Source organism: Aspergillus stella-maris (assembly GCF_047715825.1).
Source record: "Aspergillus stella-maris strain CBS 113639 unplaced genomic scaffold BDV14scaffold_13, whole genome shotgun sequence".
NCBI lineage: Eukaryota > Fungi > Ascomycota > Eurotiomycetes > Eurotiales > Aspergillaceae > Aspergillus > Aspergillus stella-maris.
This window is the reverse complement of record NW_027396807.1, coordinates 467,704-489,345: the sequence shown is the minus strand read 5'-3', so window position 1 is coordinate 489,345 and position 21,642 is coordinate 467,704. Positions and strand designations below refer to the sequence as shown.

The following is a 21,642-nucleotide window of genomic DNA, read 5'->3' as shown; positions in this document are numbered from 1 at the left end:
CCCCCCTGCTCCCAGTCTTCCCCACGGCGCGGGACGGAGGGAACAGTCCGCAAGTCTCTAGTTCCGAGCTTCTGCTGCCTACGTAAATCAATCGGCAAATAGTTAACCAAGAAATCGGCAGTCTGGAAGAGCAAGTCAGAGCCTTATGCCGTGTTTGTACAGGGTGCCGGTATGTGAAGCATGTGGACATGAGTCAAATGTTATGCCACCACTCACCCTTTTGCACGGAGTCTCCTCGACCCGTAGTCTCACCGGATGATCCCAGACCAGCCGAATAATTAATGGAAGCTATGTATCGTTGAACGACCCATCAAGTGTCTTGGATGGCTCCGAAATGTTCTTGCCTGGTCTCTGGGGTAGGCAGCGGGGGGCATTGGTTATAATCAGTAGACCCAGCGTAATATGTTTCTGGTTGTAAGTTAGGTTGACGACAATGATTGGGAAACGACTAACCACGAAGCATTATCTCCGCTGAGGTAATTTCCTCCACTCCTAAGCAACCTAGCTATAAAGTCCATGACAGTTGCTGGCCCTTGCAAAGTACAACGCAGCCATCCATTGAGAAAGCTTCCTAGCTAGACATCAATTTCCAATCAATATGCGTGCCTCGAGAGCTGCTTTACTTGCTTCTGTTCCTCTTGGGACCGTCTATAACTTTTATCCAGATGGCGACCGAGATAATTGATGTGAGTCCAACAATTTATATTGTACCTGTCCCTTTAACAACGTGTGTATAGTCTCGCATGCCCGTTCTCTTCAACAACTCCGAGTGCCAGGTAGCCTACAGAAACACTAGTCGCACTGGGTCCTACTGGTCCAGCTCTTTTGTCAGTGATGATGGCCGACAGTATCTCCTACTGTCTCATACACTGGGAATCGCCGCCACGGGATCCGGATACTACCGGGCCTGTAATGGATCTGACTAGTATAGATAATTTCAGCTCATATGTTGCAACGGCAAACGCATCCACAGCCCAAGCAACGCGTTACGACATCACCGTGGATGGATACGGCTTTTCAGCACTCTCGGAAGATAAAGTCTACAGGATTTGCACTTGGTCAAACCACAAGAACGCGACCTTTGAAGTGACTTTTTAAGCAGCAACTCGGGATCTTTTCAATGGAGCTGCCGGTCAGTTCATGTACGGCACCGGTCCTACGCATGAATAGGGACTTCCTTCGTGCCGCACAACCGGGCCCTTGATGATGATGGGCCGCAGAATCAACATTATCCTCGAACAGCCTGTCTCATGGTGTGACCGCCGATGGGGAGAGGGTTCACTCACGTCTGGAAATTGGACTTGGTTCCTGCTCAATTTTGACGGTACCGCAGCACAGGCAAGTATTTAGATGATTGACAACGCCAACCTTTATCGCAAGGATCCATCGCTTCGCAGCTGCTCACATGGAGAACGACGACTTGACTTCTTCCCCGTCTCTTACCGCTCTAATATGTCAAATTACTAGACATCCCCGACAACGCTCACTTGATACCCTCTAGCCTGGACTATTGACCTCGGAGGACACGGCTATCTGAAATTTGAAAGTACTGTTGACCATCAAGAGATGGCGGGATCGTCCAAGTGGGAGACGGGGTATGACGTTTTTGTTGAAGTCAGTGGTCACTTCAACAAAATATCTATTACTAGTTATGGAATTGTAGAGACGGTCACGGTGCTATGAGTGTAATCTCCTCTACGTACTCTGGCGGAGGTGTGAATGTTGCGGCTACTTTTGTAGCTGAAGGCTGTCCGGGTCTATCTTCAAGAAAGAGGGACATGAATGCAAACCTAACCTTGCAGTTCGTAAAGAGCCCTTATAGATAAGAACTCATTACGTTTTTACGTACTTGAAAATCTAAAGCTATCCATTTCTAAGGTCTGAATATGACTAAGTGTAGGTATGTACGGAACGTTAGAGGGAAGCCAAGCTGTTTGCCGAGATGAAGCCCTTGTTGTCCTAGGCGGAGCTCCTAATAAAAGAACCAGCTTTACAAGTGGAATACCCCGTGAAATAGGGATACTGCGTCCTGGCATTGGTTTCCTACTTAATCTCTGCCTCAATAATCATCTCATACTCCTGGGGGTCTGGCCAGAAGTTGATAATGCTGAAACCAGCGTGAGTCAACAACCTCTCCCAGGCATCCTGCGTCCGCTCTGCACCCGAGAGCAAAGTCATCATATTGACATCCATTGTCGTCTGGCTAATGCTTGCCCCCATTGCGGGGAGGACAATGTCGTAGACAATTAGTTTCGAGTAGCCCTTGGTCATCGCGTTTCGTGTATTGACTAGCAGTTGGTTGGCTTTATCGTCCGGCCAGTCGTGGAGGACTGCATGCATAAAGTACACTTGTGCCCCTGGAGGTCTTGTTAGTGTGTAGAGACGACCGCAGAAGAGAGTTGGCTTTTACCTGTGATGGGCTGTGGAGTAAAGAAGTCATGGACCATAGTAGTAACCTTATCGTCCACTTGGGCCTTAGCAATGATCTCCGGAAGGTCTTGCAGAACAAGGGAGCCAGCAGGGAGATCATGATGTTTCGCGAGAACTCGAGTTATATCAATGCCAGTGTTTCCACCGACATCAACAACAAAAGGAGCCCCATTGTCCAGATCGGCACCTTTAAGCAGTCTGGACGTGTCATAAATCTTGGTCCAAGGCGTCTTCCACGCCGTCCAAGCCCCCATGTGTCCTGTGAAAGCCTCATAGTAGGATGGGCTCTTCTGGAGTCGTCCGAAGAACGTGAGATTGTCGGGGTCATAGTCGGAATGGTTGTTCGAGAAGGCATCGGCGGGCTCCTTGTAGGAGGTGTTGGCTAGGTAACGCGGTAGATTGTGGCCCGCTGCAATGTATTGATTTGTGCTGATGCAAAACAACAGTAAGTATGGAAGTTACTAGGGACAGGGGTCTGGAATCTTCAGTACTTACGATGCTTGAAGCGATGCACGAACCTTGGTACTCTCATCACCAATGGCATATGAGAAGGGGGTTGGTTTGAACTTGCCCGCGCCAGTTTCCTCAACCACATTAAAAGCTGCCAGCAACTGGAAGAATCGCCCTGTCATCTTGACATTAGTGACGACTCGTGATTTGCGGATGGTCTGAGCTTACGCAGTAGATTTGTATCGACAATGGGAGTAGTGATCTGGACCAGTTCATCGATGGACTTCTCGCCACCTCCAGCAGCGGTCCACGACTGCCAAAGACCAACGTCGATACAGGTCTGTAGCGCGGCAAAAACAACAGGGGCCTCAAAGCAGAAGCCCCAGGCGCGCTCGTATGGGGTTTCGACTCTAGCCAAGAGTCGGCGAGCTGCAGCACGGACCTGCAAACGTCCAACCTCATTGTCACCGAACGCCTGGGGTTGCACCGCATCAAGCGCGGCAATGATTTGCTGTGTTTTGGTCTGCATGGTGGGCTCGTAGCTTTGGTACGCAGTGCACAGGTGTGAGTTTGATGCATCAGATGCGAGTTCAGGTGCTGTCGGCAGGTCTATATATGCGTACAATCCCTGTTGGAGTGGACTGGCCCTGCTAGCGATGTCTCAAACTAGCAGCGCCGTTATCATGAAAGCCAGTACCAGGTTCCCATAGCTGTTTGCCACGACAGGGGATGGGCCAATGTCTGTTCCCTGGCCTCTGAGTCCCCGAGAGTTTGTCTCCAGGCGGCTGCGTCTGGCCCGTGTCTGGCCGTTGGGTATCTGTCAAATACAGGTCCAAGTAACAGCATGATCGGTCGAACCCCGATGATGCATCAATTCTGACAACCAGAACAGCCGCTAATTGACCGGATGCATGCCGGGTAGACCGTTAGACCAGCCACCAATCCTGCGTACATCTTCTTATTCGCCATCCCCCGCTGTCACCTCTGTCAGGTCCACTTAATTAGTATCGGAGGGGCGGACCGGGGCTGCCATGTGGGTAGGCCTTTGCCCTGTTTGATCAATGGTACAGTAGTCTGACGGGATTGTATCGCATGTGGATTGTCTTCTTTGTTCACTTATTAACTGTCATGATCGGTATTGTTGACAGCTCGGATTTGACGCTGGAAGGATGACAACAGAATCGTTTAGCAATTGGCGTGTTTCTTTTCAATTCGACCTTCCAGATCCCCCTGGAAGACGGAATGCAGATTCAAATTAGGGGTTGAGCCCTTTGTCACACTGAACTCTTCTTCTCCGCATTACAATGACTCCTCGTTGGAGTATCCATCAAGATACTTGGTTTTCCTGGGAAATGGACTACTACGGAGGTTTGGGGCCCATGATAAATGCTGTCCTTTGGGTGGAGGCCATCATCTTTGCTGTCTTTGTCGGGCTCCAACTCTACACTCGGCACCGAATCTTGAATGCCGTTGGTATCGATTACTACATATGCTGCTTCGCATTGGTACGTCTAGGAAAAGCATTATCTTACTGCCAAGATGCTGACTTTTGCAGGTCCTACATCTTCTTTACACGAACTTTGTTTCTATCGCAACCAGATACGGACTGGGGAGACTGAAGAATGAGATAGGAAGGCCTCCCATTTACGTCGAGGCCGTCAAGTACGAGATATTCAGTCAGGTTGCGGGAATCCTGCTGATGGGGTTGGGTAAATGTGTGGTTGGCACGTTCCTGCTCCGGATTGTACGGAACAAGATCCAAATCCCCTTTCTTCACGCGTGCCTTGTCTTCAACATCCTGATCACCCTGTTTGCCAGTATTTGTGTTATAGTGTAGGGCCAACCGGTTGAAAAGATGTGGGACATACTCGCAGAAGGCGATTGTTGGATTAATTTCTCCAAAGTTGGATACACTGTTGGATGTAGCATCTTCTTATGCCCTATTCCAGCGTATATATGCTGATTTGTCCCTGCAGCCTGGTTTGTTGCCATGGACTTCTCGTTTGCCATTCTTCCGTGGTTTGTTGTCTGGCACCTTCATATGAAGCACAAGGAAAAGATCACTGTTGCCTGTGGCCTCAGCCTTGGAATATTGTATACTATCCCTCCCCTAAGCTTCTGGAAATCTTGGCTAACCGTTTTATTCAAGTGCAGGAGTTTGCGGCATCGTGCGCACCGTGGCTCTTTCAGGATTGAGTGCCCAAGAGTACGTCTGTATGTGTCCTTACCATTCCTGTTCTAGGAGATAAGCAATGCTAACGGACACCAGACGACACTGTCCCAATGCTTATCTGGTCTGCGACCAAAAGCTGTGCAACGATCATGTGCTCATTTATTCCTGTTCTACGGCCTCTCTACACCCGACTTCAAATACGGGAAGGACGGTACAGGAAGCTCCTCCGGAAACTCTTCGTACAAGCTTCCCCTGTATGCGAGGACTCGAAACTATGGCAAGCTTACAAATGAGGGTTTGGGAATCTCCCATTTGAGTACCATCGATCCTTCATACGCAAATGTCACTGTCAGTTATGGCACGATCAATCACGAGAACAACACAAGCAACGAGGATATACTGCGTGGTGCTCTTGGTATCGAGCGCACGGACGAGATCTCTGTCAGCTACGAGCAGTTCGCACGGAAACTGTGAGTCTTCAGAGATCTGTCGCCAGCGACGGAGTGACACCTCTGTCTTCACCCGTCTTGATGTACAGTGTCTACAACGCACCGTGCACTAGTATTACCACCGCAAGTTACCACAAAATGATGCATTCTATCTACAAAGAGAGAGGCTGGAGACAGGAGGTTGAGTGTCTTACTTCGAAATTTCCTGTTCGTGCCAAAAGGCTTCAATGGTGACAAGGTAACAATGCTTAACGGTGTGGCCAGCAGAGGCTTTTCAATCAAGATCATCCCTAGTGGCTTAGTATATGCTAACCATGACCAGCTTCCTGCCCTCTGTAGACATAATAAACAGGGAAGTCATATTGATTATACAGCAGCCGAGATTACTGGCCCTAGGCACTTAGCAGTTCCGCGGCTTTGTAGGCCACGAGCTCGTGGATGGGGCTTGTCGGGTGCAGTGTATTCAGCCAGAGATACTCGTTCGCTGCATAGTCGCACTCGTCGTACTTGGTGTCAACCTCCGGTGTGCCACTAAGGTATACTTGTTAGCTTCTCTTCCTAGAGGCCGGCACCGACAGATACTGTAAGAAAACTCACTCATTGTATGCTCCACATTGACTTCTCGTATCCTTGTATACCGCGGTCTGATTATATTTTGCGGGATCGTCGATTACTTCGTTGAACAGGGTGTTGATGTCCAAGAGGAAGACATTTGCATCCTGGTAATCATGCTGAATATCCTCTTGCAGGTTCTCCAGCCTGCCATTCCAATCGGTCGTCATGTTCAAGCAGCGAGGAATCCGAACATCGGCGGTCTCGAATCCTGTGACGGCAGGAGACCGTTCCAGAGGAGGAGCATTAAGCAGCAGGAAGTTGCGTGCACCAATTTCGTACAGAGTATCAAGGACCGCACGATACTGTTCAAGGTCCGCCTCGTTTGTGGCGGTATAGTCCCCCATATACGAACGGTTGATATCATTGACACCAATCCAAATGGCGAAAAGCGTAGTTGCCCTATCCCATGTACTGTTCCGGGCATAGTAGGGTATAAACTTGTCGTTGAGCTCCCCCAGTACATCGGCGTCGGCATCAACAATGTCGCTGTCGATAGTGGCCCCGCTGGTTCCGAAGTTGTAAGTCAGGAACACCGACTGGTTGTAGGATGTCGTCAGGTATCCAAGCCAGTTTGGACCGTTGGCGCTGGTTCTGCCTGGATAGTCGGGGTTTCCTAGCGGGTGGGAGACGGAGGGCTGTCCTCCCGTTATATTGAATCCCGTTCGTGACCAGGAGTCTCCACTAAGTCATCATCAGCAAGTGTTTGAGGTGGTTCTAGGGGCCCTTACAACACAAACATGGACTCAAGTTGATCGAATCCGGAGAACCCAGAGCGCCTGACAATTTCAGCCGGGGCTGCTTGGACTGTCAGGGCAAAGCTAAAGACACTTGCCAACAACCTGGAATGCATGATTGCAACTTGTAGAAGAAAGATAGGCTTGAGAAAACTCAGGTTCTTTCAAGGGTATATATATATTCGACCGAGTGCGCCAGGCAATATTGATTTGAGCTAGATGGTCGCCTTTGGTCCATCGGATCTACGGATACGGAAGGTCAACCCTCTCATATTGTACATTGTCATAGAGGGTTGGTCTGCATCGGTAGAATTGTTTATTTTCCCGCATCAAACACGTTGACGAAGAGGTTCTAATGCTCCGTCATGCCAGGTACCATCGGGTGATCGGCTTAATTGAGTCGGGCTTGGGGGGGATTTCTGCGCAATTACACCGGCATTGGCTAATTTCACTCGGTTTGGCTACAAGACGAATTTTAAACCCATCAAAGAGAAACCCGCTAAGGGCTTTCTTCAGAGGAATAGGGGGCTAGGGTGCTGCAAGACACTCGGGAATAACTACCAATAAGGTACTAGCTTGGGACTTTTGCAGTACAATGTCAGCATGCTTAATCGAGTCAAGCTTCTATCATGCAACAAGAAACCATGCTTACAGAAGAGAGTGTGTCTTTGAAAGTCGGAGTTAGGCCAAAGTCGCTCTTTCAAGTCTAGGCAACGCGTAACATGTCTGGCTATATATTGAGCCGATAGTGGTCTTTGGTGACGGACCTGTACCTGCTTTTCTACCGCCAAACATCAACATGATTTCTTTTACAGTAATCGCAGCATACGCTGTGCTCCTCTGCAGGGCTGTGATGGCCTCTCCCCTGATTGATATGCTTCTTGAAATTCCGGCTCTGTCAACGTACGCTCATGTGTACAACATGACCGGGGGTATTGTGGAAACTAACCCGATGTTCACCAAGCGGTTCAATTACGACGAGGACAAACGCAACTATACTTTTCTGGCCCCAACTAATGAAGTGAGTCTTTTCTTTGCTCAAAGCCCATAGAGCAATGGCAATCTAACGGGCGACAGGCATGGGCCAAGATCCCTCAAGATATATTCGACATTCTCATGACGCAGCAAGCCTATCCCTTGACAGAGGCCTTGTTGCGGACGCACATCATTGAAGCCCGTTTGACAGCCAAGAATCTAGTCTGTCTGGGTGGAAGTAACACCGGAGTAGGAGGAATCTCCACCTCCCTCCAGCTGTCCAATACAACGGAACAATTCCATCGGGGAATCCTCACAAAGACCGTGCAGGGCTACTACATTGACTCCACCGCATCCACGAACGGCACTGTCCGCATCGACGGCCAAGCAGCAATTGTCCGAGCGGATATTGTGGCGGACAACGGGTTAATCCACGGGATTGACCAGATCATTGACCCGTTCCTGGTCTACGGGGGTGGCCCGAGCAACCGGACTACTGCACCAACTACCGAGACAACGAACCTAACCATTGCTGCGTTTCTGCAGACAGACTCGCGACTCGCCAGCTCATCGAAGCTGCTCAGTAACAATTCCCCAGATACGATCCGCCGTCTATCGAAACAGTCCAGTTCGAAACAATTTTTCGTCGCTCCCCAGAACGAAGCTTACGATCTTATGCCAACGATTCTGCCTGTCTTCCGTAAGTATTACTTTGATACACAGTTCAACTCATACACTAACGTCTTGCTTAAGATACCCTGGTATCCCCGTACAAAGGCCCGCTCAACACCCTATTGTGGCAATCCGGCTGGGTGGACAGCGATGGAGAGCGGTTTGCTAGTCTCAACTTCAGCGACACGATGTCGATTCCTAGTGACGTGACTGGCCTCAATCTCACAGTGACCCAAGAGAATGACGCTGTCTTGATAAACAACGCCGGTCTAGTCGCGCAAGTTGAAACGGTCAATGGTTACCTCTGGATTGTGGATCGGTGGTTGGACCCGTTGTACCAGTCTTTCGGTCCTGTAGATCGATTCGGCATGCCCGAGTGGCCTCGGGCTTGATAGATGGTAGTCAAAGCAGCACTACAATTAATCATTCTACTTGGAGTAGGGAACAGTTCGATTGCTCATGTATGTATACAACAAGCTGTATGTGGATAATCATTTTGAAAACATCAAAATCAGGTGCGGATTTTGTTATTAGAACTCTATTTTACATAGGTATTACTCAAGCAGCCCCGTTTGATAGAGCTGAGGACAACCTCAACTGCTTTCTCCATCTCATCCTGCCATAGCACTACTACTCCGTGAGTCGGGCTCGTCTATAAATCGCCCCAGCACTCATAGAACTGCGATTCAAGGACGTGACTAGATTCGGTGATCTTTAATAAAGCCATCCTCAGCCCAGGCATGGGGCTAAATCAGAAGATATATACGTATCATTGAGGAAGACCAGTATCTTTATTCATTATATCTTATATCTATAGGCTCGGTGTCGTGATTTACTCTCCAGGAATGCCCACACCCGAAACCTCCTTGCACATATTCAGCAGCTCCTCCTGCTTCTGTACATTCCCAGCGCCTGGATGGGCAGACTCCTCGCCTCTTGTCGTAAAGAATGTTCCACTTTTCAGACTGGCCAGACTGCCTTGACCGATAGCCCACTCCGCCAGGGCCTTGGCCGGCTTATCCGACCCGCCTGGAGCCATAGAGCCTCCCATCTTCGTGCGGACCCAACCGGGATGCATGCTCACAATCTGGATATCGTTCCCCCACCGTCTAGTAAACGCATTGGCAAGCATCACATCGTGCAATTTGCTGTTGCCGTAGGAATGCGACTGCGTGGCGTTCTTCAAGCTGTCATCACCTCCGTAGTGGCTGTCCGAGCTCATGTAGAGAAGTCTCGACGTCGGCCTCTTCATCTGACACGTGAGGATATAGGGCGCTAGAGTATTGACGGCAAATACAGCAGAAATCTTGTCGGCGGTCATCTCTGTACTCGAGGTTCCGCCATATCCGATACCGGCGTTATGGATGACCGTGTCAAATGTGCCATTACCCAACCTGTTTGCCTCTTCGGCGAGTTTCTTGGTTTCTGCAATGGAACTCAGGTCGCCGACTAGAACGGCTTCAGCCTTGGGAATGGCCTTGTGTGCTGAGGCGGCGCGGTCTGCGTTTCGGGCGTGGAGGACGACGGAGTGGCCCTGCTCAGCGAGGATTTTGGCGGCAGCTTGGCCAATGCCGTCACTGGATCCGGTGATGAATATTCGAGCCATATTGTATATTAAAGAGTTTGTTCGAGTTATCGTATGTCTGAGATAGGGTGGTGGTATATATAAACCAAGTGATGTCATACAACTAACCCCCCATCTTATGACGTCAAAGGAACAATTATGCTATCATGCACAAATCATACCAAAGTAATCACTTTGTACTCTCTACTCTTCTGTACAATGTCCATAGGATAGAGGACTTGGTTGCACATTCCCAGTCGGCGCTCTTTGTGGTGCTCCTCCATCCAGCCCCTGCCGTTCCAGATCTGTCGGCAATAAAAAACCTTCCTATACCTTAGACTCAGCGACCTCCTGAGCGAAAAGGTCCCTTGTCTCCGGTTGCATATTCGTGTTCTGGAGCTAAATGTCCGATCGTCTGGAATGTAGAATCTATGCTACTCACGTCGGTGTTGGATATCCTGATGCTAATCGGATTTCCAGCGGTCTAGCCTTGCCCCTGAGTCATGCCCAAGCACATATTACTTTGCGCTATTGATAGACTAATCGGAACTCTACGTTTCCCCTGCATATCACATCTGACTAGCTGGTGATATCGGGAGATGGGCCCGTCCCGATCCTTTATCATCGACTATTGATTCTTACTACTGGCATGGGGTGTTCAATGGCTAGAGGTCATCCTGGGTGTGGGTGGAAAAGTCAATGTGTGGTGAAGATACAGCAGTCACTATCTCATCGGCTGTGGGAGTTCACCATTCTTCATAAGTATTAGAGGGGATATATACATTTCATAAAGCTTCATACCGCAAGTATCCTAATCACCGGTCGGTGATACTCCCAGACCATCCCTGAGCGCTATTTGGACCAGTTGCAGGTATCGCTCGATACTCTTTGCACTGTGGTATCCCTCGTTGAACATCGCCCGAATTCTGAGTTTCCCCTGGTACGTCCACACCACAATGACAACTTCCTCACCAGAGCATTCAGTAGTGAGCGAAAAGTCCTCCACAATAAAGCCGTCAAATGATGACTCCAAGAACTTATCAATCCTCCCACAGCTGCCCAGTATTGGTGCGCCGCTGAATGTAGGACAGTCTGACGGTGGGCTGGGAAAGACTTCAGCAAAAACAGGCTCGACCAGCGTCGGGAAATCCGCGTCACTGATAACATCCTGGTATGCCTTCTTGAACTCCTCCGCAGTCTTCCAGAAACTGGTGACGCGCACCGAGACCGGCCACATTGCATGCTGTGCTGAAACAGCATCGTTGAGGTTCTCCGACTTGTCCGCACGGCGTCGGCGCTGGTCGAGGGTGATGAAACTGTTGTAGTTTCTCGTCAAGGTAAACGGACCATACTCCTTGGTTGCAAAAGCGATTCCGGCATGAAGGACATGTGTCACGGACATTTTGTGCTTCTTTGCTTTGGCGACCAGATCCCGTGTCGAGGATGAAGTGTATTCCAGTTCTCTCCAGGTGGATAGGTTTGATTCAGGAGAATCCTGGTCTGAAACGATGCCTATTGTAGGATAGTTGCGAAGCCAGCGTCGTCGAAGGCTCCATAAGCGCGCGAGTTGGGATATTGAAGCCGAGGGAAGAGATGCAGCGTCCTTGAGACTGCAGGCGAGCTCCTCTGGTCGCTCGCCAAGGGGTTCGTCCGCGGCGGTAATGCCCACTGTTGTCTTACTCAGCTCGTGGAGAAAGTCGTTTAGAAGCATGATGGATCCCAGCGAGTCCATGAAGTAGTGAGGGGTGCGCAGTGCAAAGGTCATGGACTCGGGCAGGAAATACAAGACGGGCGTGTCTGCGGCGGGCAGGCTGTCGAGTAGTCCTGGCGTGAGTTGGTCCTCTTCGGTGATGGCGACAAGGGTCTGGTTCAACCAGCTCTGAATGTGTTCTGGCCGTAGTCTTTTATATATTCGTTTCGAGCCGTGGACGATTGAAGCAATGGCGGGATGTCTCTGTCGCAGTGCAAGCCATGCGCTGCGAACATGTCGAATGTCGATGTCGTACTCCGAACCAACGTGCAGCTTAGCAGATACCGTAATGTCGAGATTCCGCCGGCCACCCCGAGCATTATTCAAGCTGTTTGCAAGATGAAAGGTCTCCACCGCGTCGATATTCCGTTCGTATGTGACTCCGTCCTTCGACCGCCATCGCACCGAGTCTCGCGACTGCAACAAAACTCTTGCTGTTTGGAACGAGGCTGCCATGGTTGTTAGTAGATAGAACTGGCTGAGAGTACGGGCACTGACCGATTGATACGGAGAATAAATATGGTGAAAGAAGCAAAACTGGCCTGGACGATCAGCGGCCCGTGATCGGCTGTATTCCAAATCTTGCAGTGACAAATGACACTCCCACTAGTTGCGCCATGGCGAGTCAGGCACTTCTTTGTCGGAATTCAGTAGTTTAGATTGTCGGGCATGACTGTTGATAGTCCTCTGTAGGAGGGTCATGGGTCATGTCGACATCGGTGGAAATGCAGTGGTGTATACCCCCCCTGCCATGAGACAACGGGAGCACCAGAACATATAATGTTTCTAGGGCTCATGTAGTCACACCACTCCGTCTTTAAAGCAACCAGAATCTTCCAAGGTGTCCTGGTTCGCAGAGTCCGGTTTTATTGAGTGTATCTGAATGGTATCATGATGTAGTCATAGTGGGTCAGGCACAAGCGTCTTGAATAAGTAATTCCAACGAGACAGTAGCCTTACAGACTCGACGATAGACTTTCGGATTGCATACTCTGACAGCTTGGCCAGAATAGCCCTGCGACGATGAACTCTAAACCCAAAGAAATGTCCTTTTACGAACAGGTCACTTGGGGCTGGTACTCCATGTCCATGGCCACTGGGGGAATCGCGGTCCTGCTGTACAACACCCCCCATCAGTTCACCGGCCTTCTCACGATCGGAAAAATCGTCTACATCTTCAACCTCGTCCTCTTTACGGCCATCTCGTGCTGCCTCGGCCTGCGATTTGCGACCGTTCGTTATGCGCTGAAGGATTCCTTCCGACATCCGAACGAGACGCACTTTGTAGGGACATGTCCGCTGGCCCTGGCGACCATCATTCTCGGAGCCAACAATTACGGCGTCGACGCCTGTGGCCCCTGGCTTGTCGTTGTTCTGCGCATTGTCTTTTGGATCTATGTCGCAGTATCCATCCTTCAAGCCATCTTGCACAATTGGTACCTTTATCACCGACACGTCGGGAGTGAGCAGCGCTTTCCGATCGTCCGACTGCTCCCTTCATTCCCAGCCATGCTTGGGGGCACGATCGCCTCAGTCCTTGCTTCAAACCAACCACAGGAGCAGGCAATTCCTATCATTATCGGGGGAATCACCCTGCAAGGGTTCGGAATGACCATGGCGCTGTTCATCTACGCAGAATACTTCTACCGGTTAAATAAGAACGGCTTACCGAAACTCAGCGAGCGACCGGAGATGTTTATCGCCGTGGGACCTTGGAGCTTCACGGCGCTGGCCTTTATTGGCATGGCCAACGCTGCGGTGGAGAAGTTCCCTGCAGGCTTCCTCGTTTCTTCTGCCACCGATACCGCTGTGGCTGTTGCGACCGGTCAGATTGCCCTCGTGCTAGCCTCGCTCGTGGCCATCTTCCTGTGGACGTTGGCCTTTTTCTGCTTCTGCATTGCCGTGTTGAGTATGCTGGCTCCTTGTCGCGTCTTTGGGGGCGACGGCGGAATCCCAATGTCCCTGGCATACTGGAGCATGGTCTTCCCCAACACGGGCTTTGTCATTGCGACCATCAAAATCGGCCAAGTGCTCCAATCTGAGGCCGTGCTGTGGGTGAGCTCGGTAATGACAGTGCTGCAAGTTGCCGTCTGGCTGGGGGTGGGTGTCGCCACCATTTGGAGATTGGGGAAGGATGGGGTCCTGTAGTAATAGCCATTGTGTAATTAGACAGTTCAAGATAGAATCCGGAGCAGCTTTGCCGAAGCTTGACAATGCTTAATCCGCCACTCTTCCTCACATTGGCTGCTGCAAGGGACTGGACCCAGTATGACGCTGGAGAGAACCATGGTCCTCTGCTTATAGCGACTGCCGTCCCTTCCTGACTTGCGCTTTTTTTCTTCATCCTTTTCTTCCCCTGAATAATATCTCTTCAAGATGGCCGATGACCAGGAAATGGGCGTCAAGGAGGAGTTCTCCGACTCTCCTTTGGTGGTGACTGAGGAAGAAGCCCTCGCACGTGCACGAGCCAACCCTGGAGAGGCCCTCCCCCTTCATATTACTTTTGGGCCCAACGATCGCGACGATCCGCGGTGCTGGGGCCACTGGCGGAAATGGTACATCACTTGCTTCGTGAGCATGCTTAATGTGGTCACCACCTGGTGCGCTGGTGCCTTTTCATCGGGCGCTCCTGAGATTGCTGAGCATTTCGGCGTCTCGACCGAAGTCACCACTCTCTGTCTGTCAATGTACGTTCTAGGATATGCAATCGGTCCAGTTCTTCTTGCCCCTCTATCGGAGTACTTTGGTCGTCAGCCAGTGTACCTTGTCTCGTGGTTTCTGGTGTGCTTGTTCCAGCTACCGCTCGCTCTGGCTCCCAACATCGGCACCATCATTGTCTGCAGACTGATTGCTGGAATGGCTGGCGGTGCTCCTTTGACAAACACAGGAGGCACAGTCAGTGATCTGTGGGAGCGCAACCATAGCGGAGGTCCGATGGCAGTCTACGGACTCAGCTCGACCTTTGGCCCTCCAATGGCCCTTGTCATCAGTGGTTACATCGGCCTCAACCTGGGCTGGCGTTGGATCTTTTGGATCCTGATGGCCATCACTGGAGGCTTCTGGATTGTTCTCGCTCTGACAATCCCCGAGACCAGACACACCATCCTCTTACAACGAAAGGCCGCGCGCGTGCGCAAGCAGATGAAGAGCGAAGGGCTGCAGTCCGCCTCGACCACTGTTGATATGCATGCCGCCGATCGCAAGGGTCTGCACCAGCTCTTTGCCATTACTCTTTCCAGACCATTCGTCTTTCTCTTCACTGAGCCTATTACTACATTCTCCGCGATCTACAACGGCTTCCTCTATGGACTCGTCTACTTATTCAACGAGGCCTTCCCTCTGGTCTTTGGCGAACCCAATGGCCACGGCTTCAATGTCGGTCAGCAAGGTCTCGCCTTCCTGGGCTTTGCTATTGGCCCTCTCATCGCTTTTGCCCTGTCACCGCTCCAAGAGCGCTACTACCTCCGCCGCGTGGCCGAGAACGATGGGAAAGCGGTGCCCGAGGCACGAATGTGGATGGCTCGCGGTGGTGCAGTGTTGATTCCTGTCAGTCTGTTCTGGTTCGGCTGGACGAGCTACAAATCTGTGCATTGGATCGTGCCAATTATCGCGTCGTCCTTCTTTGGTGCGGGTCTCTACATTGTCATCCTGAGTATTCTCAACTACGTCGTCGACGGGTACCAGACATACTCTGCTTCTGCATTGGCAGGTGTGATTCTCGTGAGAAATGTTGTCGGAGCTGGATTCCCCCTGTTCGCAACACAGATGTACGAGCGGTTGGACTACGAGTGGGCAAGCAGTCTTCTTGGTTTTATCGCCATTCTGCTGGTCCCCATTCCCTTCGTCTTCTTCTACAAAGGCGAAACCATCCGACTGAAGAGTCCCTGGGCACGAGAGCACTTTGACTCTAGCGAGGACCAGCCGCATTAGACCAAGATCAATACCTACACACTACTGCACACCATGAGCTGGAGGACGAATTACATTGTGTTACGATAGTAAACCCCTGGATGTATGTAAATGAATAAGTAGACTGTTGTCACAAAGATCTATAGACAGACCGAGCCAATGAGCCAACAAGCCAACCCAGACCAACGAACGAATCATACCAAGATCCCAGGGGTATTATTACTATGCTGAAAAATATATACAAGAAGCCAACCAAAAGGAAAACCGGTACCGTAATTAAGCCCGGTGGAAAAAAAGTCCATTCATCCAGCTCGTTTCACATGCCAGTCAACTCAACCTGAAGGCGAGTCGAGTGGACGCCGCAATGCATCGCATCGCATCTAAACGATCTCCGCGTCGGCCTGTAACGTCTCGAGCGAGTCGGTCGATGACCGGCGCAGCTTGACGAACTTGGGCCACGTGTTGGTGAGAACGAGGTATTTGATGCTGTGTTCGGCGTCGTCAAAGACACCCGCGCTGAAGCCCTTGGGCATGTCACCCATGTAGGCGGCACGATCCTTGATCGCGGCGATCGAGCTCTCGGAGAACTCAGAGTATGTAGGCGAGGGAAGGGCATTGGTGAAAGGCGTCGCGGGGTCGGACTTGGTGTCTTCGCTGCCGTACATGATGCGGGCGGGGGTCTCGAAGATGTTTTCGAGCTTCTTGAGGTCCTGCGAAGAGATGTTGACAGGGAACTCGGCGTGGCGGACGCTGATAAATTCGGCGTAGATGTACAGAGCCCGGTTGAAGGCTTCGCGGATCATCTCCTTGGTCGCCTCGTCGTCGGAGCTGGTTCCCTCGTGCAGAGCCTTGGGCAGGCTGTTCTTCCACTCGGCGATCGAAGTAAGGAAGGCAACGTTCTCACCGGAAAAGTCGTTCAGCGCAGAGAAGCGCTGCAACGGCGAGGGGTTACGCTCAAGGACGTACTCGAGGGCAGACATGTTGAGGATACTCTCGCGGGCGGACGAGTCGGACATGACAGAGTCGTTGTTGGACTTCCAGCCAGACATCATCGAGTCGACCATGGTAGCGGTCGAGCCGAGCGACTTGGTGTCGGAGTTGGAGCCCTTGGTGCGCTTCTCCCACTGCTGGATGGCGTCAAGGGTTTCCTTGCGGAGGGTTTGCTGGCGGTAGACTTCGTAGCAGGGGAGGAGGATGGTGAAGATTTCCATGACGAAGATGGTCAGGCAGATCCACTGGGGAGGGATCCAGACGGCGTTGACCTTTTGCATGCCAGGAGCGTAGAGACCGATGAGCCACATGGGAGTAGCGTGGAGACTGCAGTTGTCAGTATAGTTCATGCAGTCGAATAGAGAGAACATACCCAGCGACAGCACAGCCGATGGTCTGAGTGCGCCAGCCCTGAGTGTCGTGGATGTTGCGCGACTTCCAGAGGACGTAAGGAGCAACAAGCCACGACCAGAAGAACTGCCAAAAGACACCAGGCCACCATTCCCAGCCACGACCCTGCTCGGTTTTGATGGCCATCTCGGAGCCGTGGACTTCAGTGCCAGGAGCACCGAACGAGGGGTGGAACTTGCGCGAGACAGCCCACATAATGATGGTCAATAGAATCTATACCAGTGAGCGATATCCTACCAGCAGACCAAAAGTGTATCCTACCTGAACAAACATGGCAATACCAACGAGAATAACCACGCGAGTCGTGTATTCAAGACGGCGGAACTTGGCCAAGAGACCACCACCCTGGCGGCGCTTGACATCGGGGGTCGAGTCGGCGAGGAAACTGTATTTGGCGTACTTCTTCTGGAGCTTCGCGACGTGCAGGAAATAAGCGTTGGAGCCATGGAAGACAGCCAGACCGCAGGGCAAGTAAGTGCCCATGATCCAGTACTGGGCATCACCAGGCATAAGCGGGCCGATCATGACACCGAACTGGACGGACCAGAAGTAGATATGAAGGAGGACGATAGCAGAGAGCGAGAGAGCGAGCGAGCGGACACGGAGAATGGGCGAGTCGCGGTTTCGAATGAGAAAGGCCATGCCCAGGGCGATGATGAGCGACCAGACGCAGCCAAAGACCACCCACCAGATGGCCACGGGCGTCTTGACCAGCTCCGCCTTGGTGTCGGCGGTGATTCCGAGTTCCGAGCCCATGTTGTTGGTTATTATTTGTGCTGAGAAAGGGCTAAAGGACAGTGATGAAGTTGGGAAGCGCTGTCAGCACGCGCGTCGAGTAGTCGAGGACGGGGACGCGGACGCGGACGAGGACGAGGACGAGGATAGAATGGAACTCCAGGATGAAGAGAGAGAACGAGTCCAAAGAACCAAAAGAGAGGGACCACTGGGGGGGATAAGAGCAGACTTAAAGAACCGTGCAGCTGGGAACGATCGAGGCCCAATACCGCAGGATCTGCAGGACTATCGAAGCAAACACCGAATTTTCATTGTGAATCGCCCACTGTCGGAGATCCATCCTGCAGGCCACGATCAGGCCACGATCAGGAACAGGAATCTCCCGTGAATGACATGATGGCATCCAGTGGTGTGGGTTTGATGCATCTTTGATCTCGTGGCGATATCTCGATCAGCAGCACTATCGATCCTGCTTCGCCGCGATTCGATTCATGGGCCCAGTCGACCCACCAGATAACTTTTTCCTATCCAATCGTATTCTTCAATCAGGGTTATATTTGGTGGTTTCTGGTTGTTCCTGGCACGTTGTGGGTAACTCTGCGCAGCTCGTGCTCTGTCCTGGAAGGGAAACATCAGCACCAGCGATCTCCAGGGGCAGGTATGTTTGTATCCATTTCTGCTCAAGTCCCCGGATTCTTGACTCGCCAGAACATACTATTGGGACTATTCTCCTCTAGAGTTCAGGCTCCAGGCTTCAGGCTTCCGACATCACCCTGCAATGAAGATTCTGTCGCAGCGACCGTGTCAAGCTGTCAATGCAGCTGCACGAACGACGGAGACGGGGCGAACAGATCGTGAAACGAACCAGACTGTCCTGGAGATCTGATTTGCCCTGTGCTTGACAAATTGCAGCGCTGAGTCCACCTGGACGGCACAGCTGGCAGAGCTGGCTGGCGCACGACCCTACAGTCTTTGACACCCTGACGACAGTTTGCTGACTCTGCGATCCACTTGCGATAGTCTTGAAAAAGGTTCGATAGACTCTCGTCTCTGCCGTTGGTTGTTTGATCACACTCGATGTCAAACAATTCGCTGTCGTCTCGTCTTGGACACGCTACGACGACCAACAACAGCAAACCACAAAATTCGATCCCAGTCCTTTGTATCAGATCTCAAGCAGACAGACCCCTTACCCAGGCAGACTCCCTCCTCCTGAATCCCTCGCAGCGACTCTATCAACAAAGTTTACCGGTTTACGTCAAGGGCAGCTCCACGAGCCAGAGTCTCTAGCTGCAGAACGCGCCCCATAGCGCCGCAATAGTGCTGGCTAGCAGCCCATAGCGTGAGAAGCTTAAGAGCGATCAATATTGCCCGATCATCGCAAACTATTCATCGCGATCCAAGAATCGAGATGATGCAAGCGTTATTCCCCGATCCCCGACCGGTGCGGTGCGCCCGTTGGCCCGGTCGCATATTGCGTAGAGAGTGGAATACGATGTGATTTTAGTAGAGAGACGTTCTGGCACTGTTATTTACTTGCTATCGAAATGGTAGTACAGTAAAGTCACTCGTAGGTGTATAATTGGTGGTTTGTGTCTTTCGTGTTGTCTGTCCGGGTGGAGTGTGACCGGGACTGCGTGCGGAAATATATATTTTGACCCGACAGTCTGGTTCAGATCTATACATTGATATATCACATTTAATATACCACAATGCCACTAGTAGTCATCTTCTACATTGTATGCCCGATATACTGATATTAGAGTACTAAGAGCACTTTTAATCCACAATTGTTCTTGTGCGACCGTGTAGTATTCCTCAACCCCGACAGACCTGCGGCTCTTATGGACTGGTCATCGGAGACTTCTCAGCTTAGACATTCAATTAAGAACAAGGTGTGGCGCTCGGAGAGAATCTGCCGTGAGACTCGTCATAAGACTCAGTGCTACACTGCTTGAGTGCTGCGCTCAGACAGCAGTCACATTGCCAATGCTGACTGGCGGAGTTCTATACAACCTCTTGGCCACCATGGCACAGCAATGGGATTACCAATCCATCCGAATACTCTGAAATAGGCTACAGCCAAGAGCTTAGACAAGTGGTTAAGGCTTGGCTACGTGTATAAATGAGTTGGCGACTTGTTAGATGGAATCCGATCAATACCATCCCCGATATCCTGCTCTCCAAACTGCAACATGTCGCACCTTCAGTACTTCAGCTACAAAGGCTTTGGCGAGCACATGCGCGAAGTCCTCTCCTACAGTCAAGCTGTGCGTATCGGAGACCGCATCGAGATCGCCGGCCAGGGTACGTACCAAAAATGACCATATCTAGTCTCCCACTAAGTAAATAACAGGAGGATGGGACCCCGAAACACACAAAGTACCCACCGATATCAGTGAAGAGATCAGCCAAGCGTTCAGCAACGTCGACCTAGCACTCAAGGACGCGGGCGGCAAGGGCTGGAGTCAGGTGTATCGGGTTCGCATCTATACTACGCTGGAGATGGATGCAGAAACAATGGGATTGATAGTCCAGAACCTTCAAAAGTGGGCGCCAGACCACAAGCCTGTCTTGACCGGCGTTGGAGTCAACGCTCTGGCGCTGGATGGAATGAGGATTGAGATCGAGGCCTTTGCCCATAATGCAAGGGAGTAAATGACTGAATTTTGTAAAGACGGCGAGAGAGAACAAGATTATGATTATGGGTATCGATATAACAAATCTAGAAAATTCAATGACCCGGCAGCTCAACCGGGGTCTGCCTGGGCCCCTTTGCTTCCATCTCGTGCATCTCTTTTCCAAACATCTCGAGGCCCATGATTTCTGGCTCCCTGTTAGGATCCATAATGACTTGGGTGTCCTCTTGCGGGGAGCTCTTCTTTCTCTTCAAGAAGAACCATAGCAAGAGAGCAATGATACCCAGTCCAGCAACGGCCGCACCGACACTGATTCCTGCAATGGCTCCTTTACTCAGGCTGTCGTCGCTGCCGTCGCTGCCATCAACCCCAGAGACCGGAGTGGGAGTCAAAGTTGAGGTAAAAGTGGAGGTGGAAGTGGAAGTAGATGTTGACGTGGACCTAGACGTCGAAGATGAGGACGAGGTCGAAGTCAAAGTCGAAGTCGAGGAAGACAAAGTAGTCGAACTCTCTGTCTCATTGAGATAACTCGAACCACACCCCCCAAATTCCACCTGACAGCCACCACCGCAATAAGCCGTAGTCCCCCCACAGTATCCCTTCCCCGAGCAGCAATCCCCATACGTGCTTCCCAGGCAGGTACTATTGCTCGTCAGTGTCGCGCCGCAGGACCCCGTCGTACTGATCGTCTGAACACTGGCATCATTGCATTCTCCGAATCCAAGCTGGCATCCCTCGCCGCAGTAAGCTGTTGTACCTCCGCAGTATCCCTTTGACGAGCAGCAATTGCCAAAGGTGGAGTTTAGGCAGGTTGCGTTGGTTTCGGAGTTGGAGCCGCAGTTTCCGTCTGTGCTGGTGTTCATGATGGACTGGTACTGGAGGTCAACAAGAGTTGTTAGATACTATAGGAATAAAGAATTGGTGTCAGAAGGAACACACATCGGGTACTCGTTAAGGGGGATGCTCGGAGCAGCCGTGACAACGCAAGAAAACCAACTTCAATCGCAAGAACTGAGACGGCTCATCGTTGGAGACATTGTCGCCGCCTAAAAGACCCTGCGCATAGTAAAGGGGTCCAAGCCGTGCAATTAATATAGAGAGCTCTAGACTAGAGAGTAGAGATACTGGGCTCAAAATGGCCCCCAA

The 21,642-nt window shown here is 51.2% G+C and overlaps 11 protein-coding genes across 11 annotated transcripts; 5 read left to right on the top strand and 6 right to left on the bottom strand.

Annotated features, from left to right (window-relative positions):
- Positions 1 to 2,043: 2,043 nt before the first annotated feature.
- On the bottom strand, positions 2,044 to 3,409 carry BDV14DRAFT_197974 (O-methyltransferase-domain-containing protein; the record flags this gene model as incomplete). Its single annotated transcript, XM_073772806.1, has 4 exons — positions 2,044 to 2,357; positions 2,411 to 2,859; positions 2,926 to 3,055; positions 3,109 to 3,409. 4 exons carry the CDS (start codon positions 3,407 to 3,409, stop codon positions 2,044 to 2,046), a joined length of 1,194 nt encoding a protein of 397 aa, XP_073630573.1.
- An 823-nt stretch (positions 3,410 to 4,232) lies between these two features.
- Positions 4,233 to 5,527, top strand: BDV14DRAFT_188364 (uncharacterized protein; the record flags this gene model as incomplete). The annotated part of the gene is made up of 7 exons (XM_073771058.1): positions 4,233 to 4,385; positions 4,436 to 4,666; positions 4,718 to 4,802; positions 4,857 to 4,974; positions 5,030 to 5,094; positions 5,150 to 5,220; positions 5,261 to 5,527. The coding sequence occupies 7 exons, from the start codon at positions 4,233 to 4,235 to the stop codon at positions 5,525 to 5,527; spliced, it is 990 nt and encodes a 329-aa protein (XP_073630572.1).
- Positions 5,528 to 5,894: 367 nt separating this feature from the next.
- On the bottom strand, positions 5,895 to 6,967 carry BDV14DRAFT_197972 (SGNH/GDSL hydrolase family protein; the record flags this gene model as incomplete). Its single annotated transcript, XM_073772805.1, has 3 exons — positions 5,895 to 6,033; positions 6,100 to 6,798; positions 6,855 to 6,967. The coding sequence occupies 3 exons, from the start codon at positions 6,965 to 6,967 to the stop codon at positions 5,895 to 5,897; spliced, it is 951 nt and encodes a 316-aa protein (XP_073630571.1).
- A 683-nt stretch (positions 6,968 to 7,650) lies between these two features.
- Positions 7,651 to 8,890, top strand: BDV14DRAFT_188363 (fasciclin domain-containing protein; the record flags this gene model as incomplete). Its single annotated transcript, XM_073771057.1, has 3 exons — positions 7,651 to 7,872; positions 7,929 to 8,526; positions 8,580 to 8,890. 3 exons carry the CDS (start codon positions 7,651 to 7,653, stop codon positions 8,888 to 8,890), a joined length of 1,131 nt encoding a protein of 376 aa, XP_073630570.1.
- A 390-nt stretch (positions 8,891 to 9,280) lies between these two features.
- Positions 9,281 to 10,131, bottom strand: BDV14DRAFT_169625 (uncharacterized protein). The gene has a single exon (XM_073768066.1). It carries the CDS (start codon positions 10,102 to 10,104, stop codon positions 9,331 to 9,333), a length of 774 nt encoding a protein of 257 aa, XP_073630569.1. The 5' UTR covers positions 10,105 to 10,131; the 3' UTR covers positions 9,281 to 9,330.
- A 659-nt stretch (positions 10,132 to 10,790) lies between these two features.
- Positions 10,791 to 12,314, bottom strand: BDV14DRAFT_169624 (uncharacterized protein). The gene has a single exon (XM_073768065.1). It carries the CDS (start codon positions 12,266 to 12,268, stop codon positions 10,874 to 10,876), a length of 1,395 nt encoding a protein of 464 aa, XP_073630568.1. The 5' UTR covers positions 12,269 to 12,314; the 3' UTR covers positions 10,791 to 10,873.
- Positions 12,315 to 12,856: 542 nt separating this feature from the next.
- On the top strand, positions 12,857 to 13,960 carry BDV14DRAFT_188360 (tellurite-resistance/dicarboxylate transporter family protein; the record flags this gene model as incomplete). Its single annotated transcript, XM_073771056.1, has 1 exon — positions 12,857 to 13,960. One exon carries the CDS (start codon positions 12,857 to 12,859, stop codon positions 13,958 to 13,960), a length of 1,104 nt encoding a protein of 367 aa, XP_073630567.1.
- Positions 13,961 to 14,167: 207 nt separating this feature from the next.
- BDV14DRAFT_169623 (MFS transporter) lies at positions 14,168 to 15,761 on the top strand. The gene has a single exon (XM_073768064.1). The coding sequence runs from the start codon at positions 14,189 to 14,191 to the stop codon at positions 15,740 to 15,742; it is 1,554 nt and encodes a 517-aa protein (XP_073630566.1). The 5' UTR covers positions 14,168 to 14,188; the 3' UTR covers positions 15,743 to 15,761.
- On the bottom strand, positions 15,762 to 18,267 carry BDV14DRAFT_169622 (uncharacterized protein). Its single transcript, XM_073768063.1, has 3 exons — positions 17,384 to 18,267; positions 17,085 to 17,335; positions 15,762 to 17,038 (listed from the first exon to the last, which is right to left on the bottom strand). Exons 1-3 carry the CDS (start codon positions 17,876 to 17,878, stop codon positions 16,102 to 16,104), a joined length of 1,683 nt encoding a protein of 560 aa, XP_073630565.1. The 5' UTR covers positions 17,879 to 18,267; the 3' UTR covers positions 15,762 to 16,101.
- Positions 18,268 to 20,025: 1,758 nt separating this feature from the next.
- Positions 20,026 to 20,836, top strand: BDV14DRAFT_169619 (RidA family protein). Its single transcript, XM_073768062.1, has 2 exons — positions 20,026 to 20,164; positions 20,214 to 20,836. The coding sequence occupies exons 1-2, from the start codon at positions 20,053 to 20,055 to the stop codon at positions 20,513 to 20,515; spliced, it is 414 nt and encodes a 137-aa protein (XP_073630564.1). The 5' UTR covers positions 20,026 to 20,052; the 3' UTR covers positions 20,516 to 20,836.
- Positions 20,401 to 21,622, bottom strand: BDV14DRAFT_27373 (uncharacterized protein). Its single transcript, XM_073776420.1, has 2 exons — positions 21,436 to 21,622; positions 20,401 to 21,371 (listed from the first exon to the last, which is right to left on the bottom strand). Exon 2 carries the CDS (start codon positions 21,357 to 21,359, stop codon positions 20,592 to 20,594), a length of 768 nt encoding a protein of 255 aa, XP_073630563.1. The 5' UTR covers positions 21,360 to 21,371; positions 21,436 to 21,622; the 3' UTR covers positions 20,401 to 20,591.
- Between the last annotated feature and the right edge of the window lie 20 nt (positions 21,623 to 21,642).

Bases quoted from the DNA above. Each gene is read 5' to 3' on its own strand.
- BDV14DRAFT_169625 (XM_073768066.1), bottom strand. From the start codon at position 10,104: ATGGCTCGAATATTCATCACCGGATCCAGTGACGGCATTGGCCAAGCT.
- BDV14DRAFT_169624 (XM_073768065.1), bottom strand. From the start codon at position 12,268: ATGGCAGCCTCGTTCCAAACAGCAAGAGTTTTGTTGCAGTCGCGAGAC.
- BDV14DRAFT_169623 (XM_073768064.1), top strand. From the start codon at position 14,189: ATGGCCGATGACCAGGAAATGGGCGTCAAGGAGGAGTTCTCCGACTCT.
- BDV14DRAFT_169622 (XM_073768063.1), bottom strand. From the start codon at position 17,878: ATGGGCTCGGAACTCGGAATCACCGCCGACACCAAGGCGGAGCTGGTC. The intron at 17,336-17,383 runs GTAGGATACACT...TCACTGGTATAG, and splicing joins GTATTGCCATGTTTGTTCAG to ATTCTATTGACCATCATTAT. The intron at 17,039-17,084 runs GTATGTTCTCTC...TGACAACTGCAG, and splicing joins ATCGGCTGTGCTGTCGCTGG to TCTCCACGCTACTCCCATGT.
- BDV14DRAFT_169619 (XM_073768062.1), top strand. From the start codon at position 20,053: ATGTCGCACCTTCAGTACTTCAGCTACAAAGGCTTTGGCGAGCACATG. The intron at 20,165-20,213 runs GTACGTACCAAA...AGTAAATAACAG, and splicing joins CATCGAGATCGCCGGCCAGG to GAGGATGGGACCCCGAAACA.
- BDV14DRAFT_27373 (XM_073776420.1), bottom strand. From the start codon at position 21,359: ATGAACACCAGCACAGACGGAAACTGCGGCTCCAACTCCGAAACCAAC.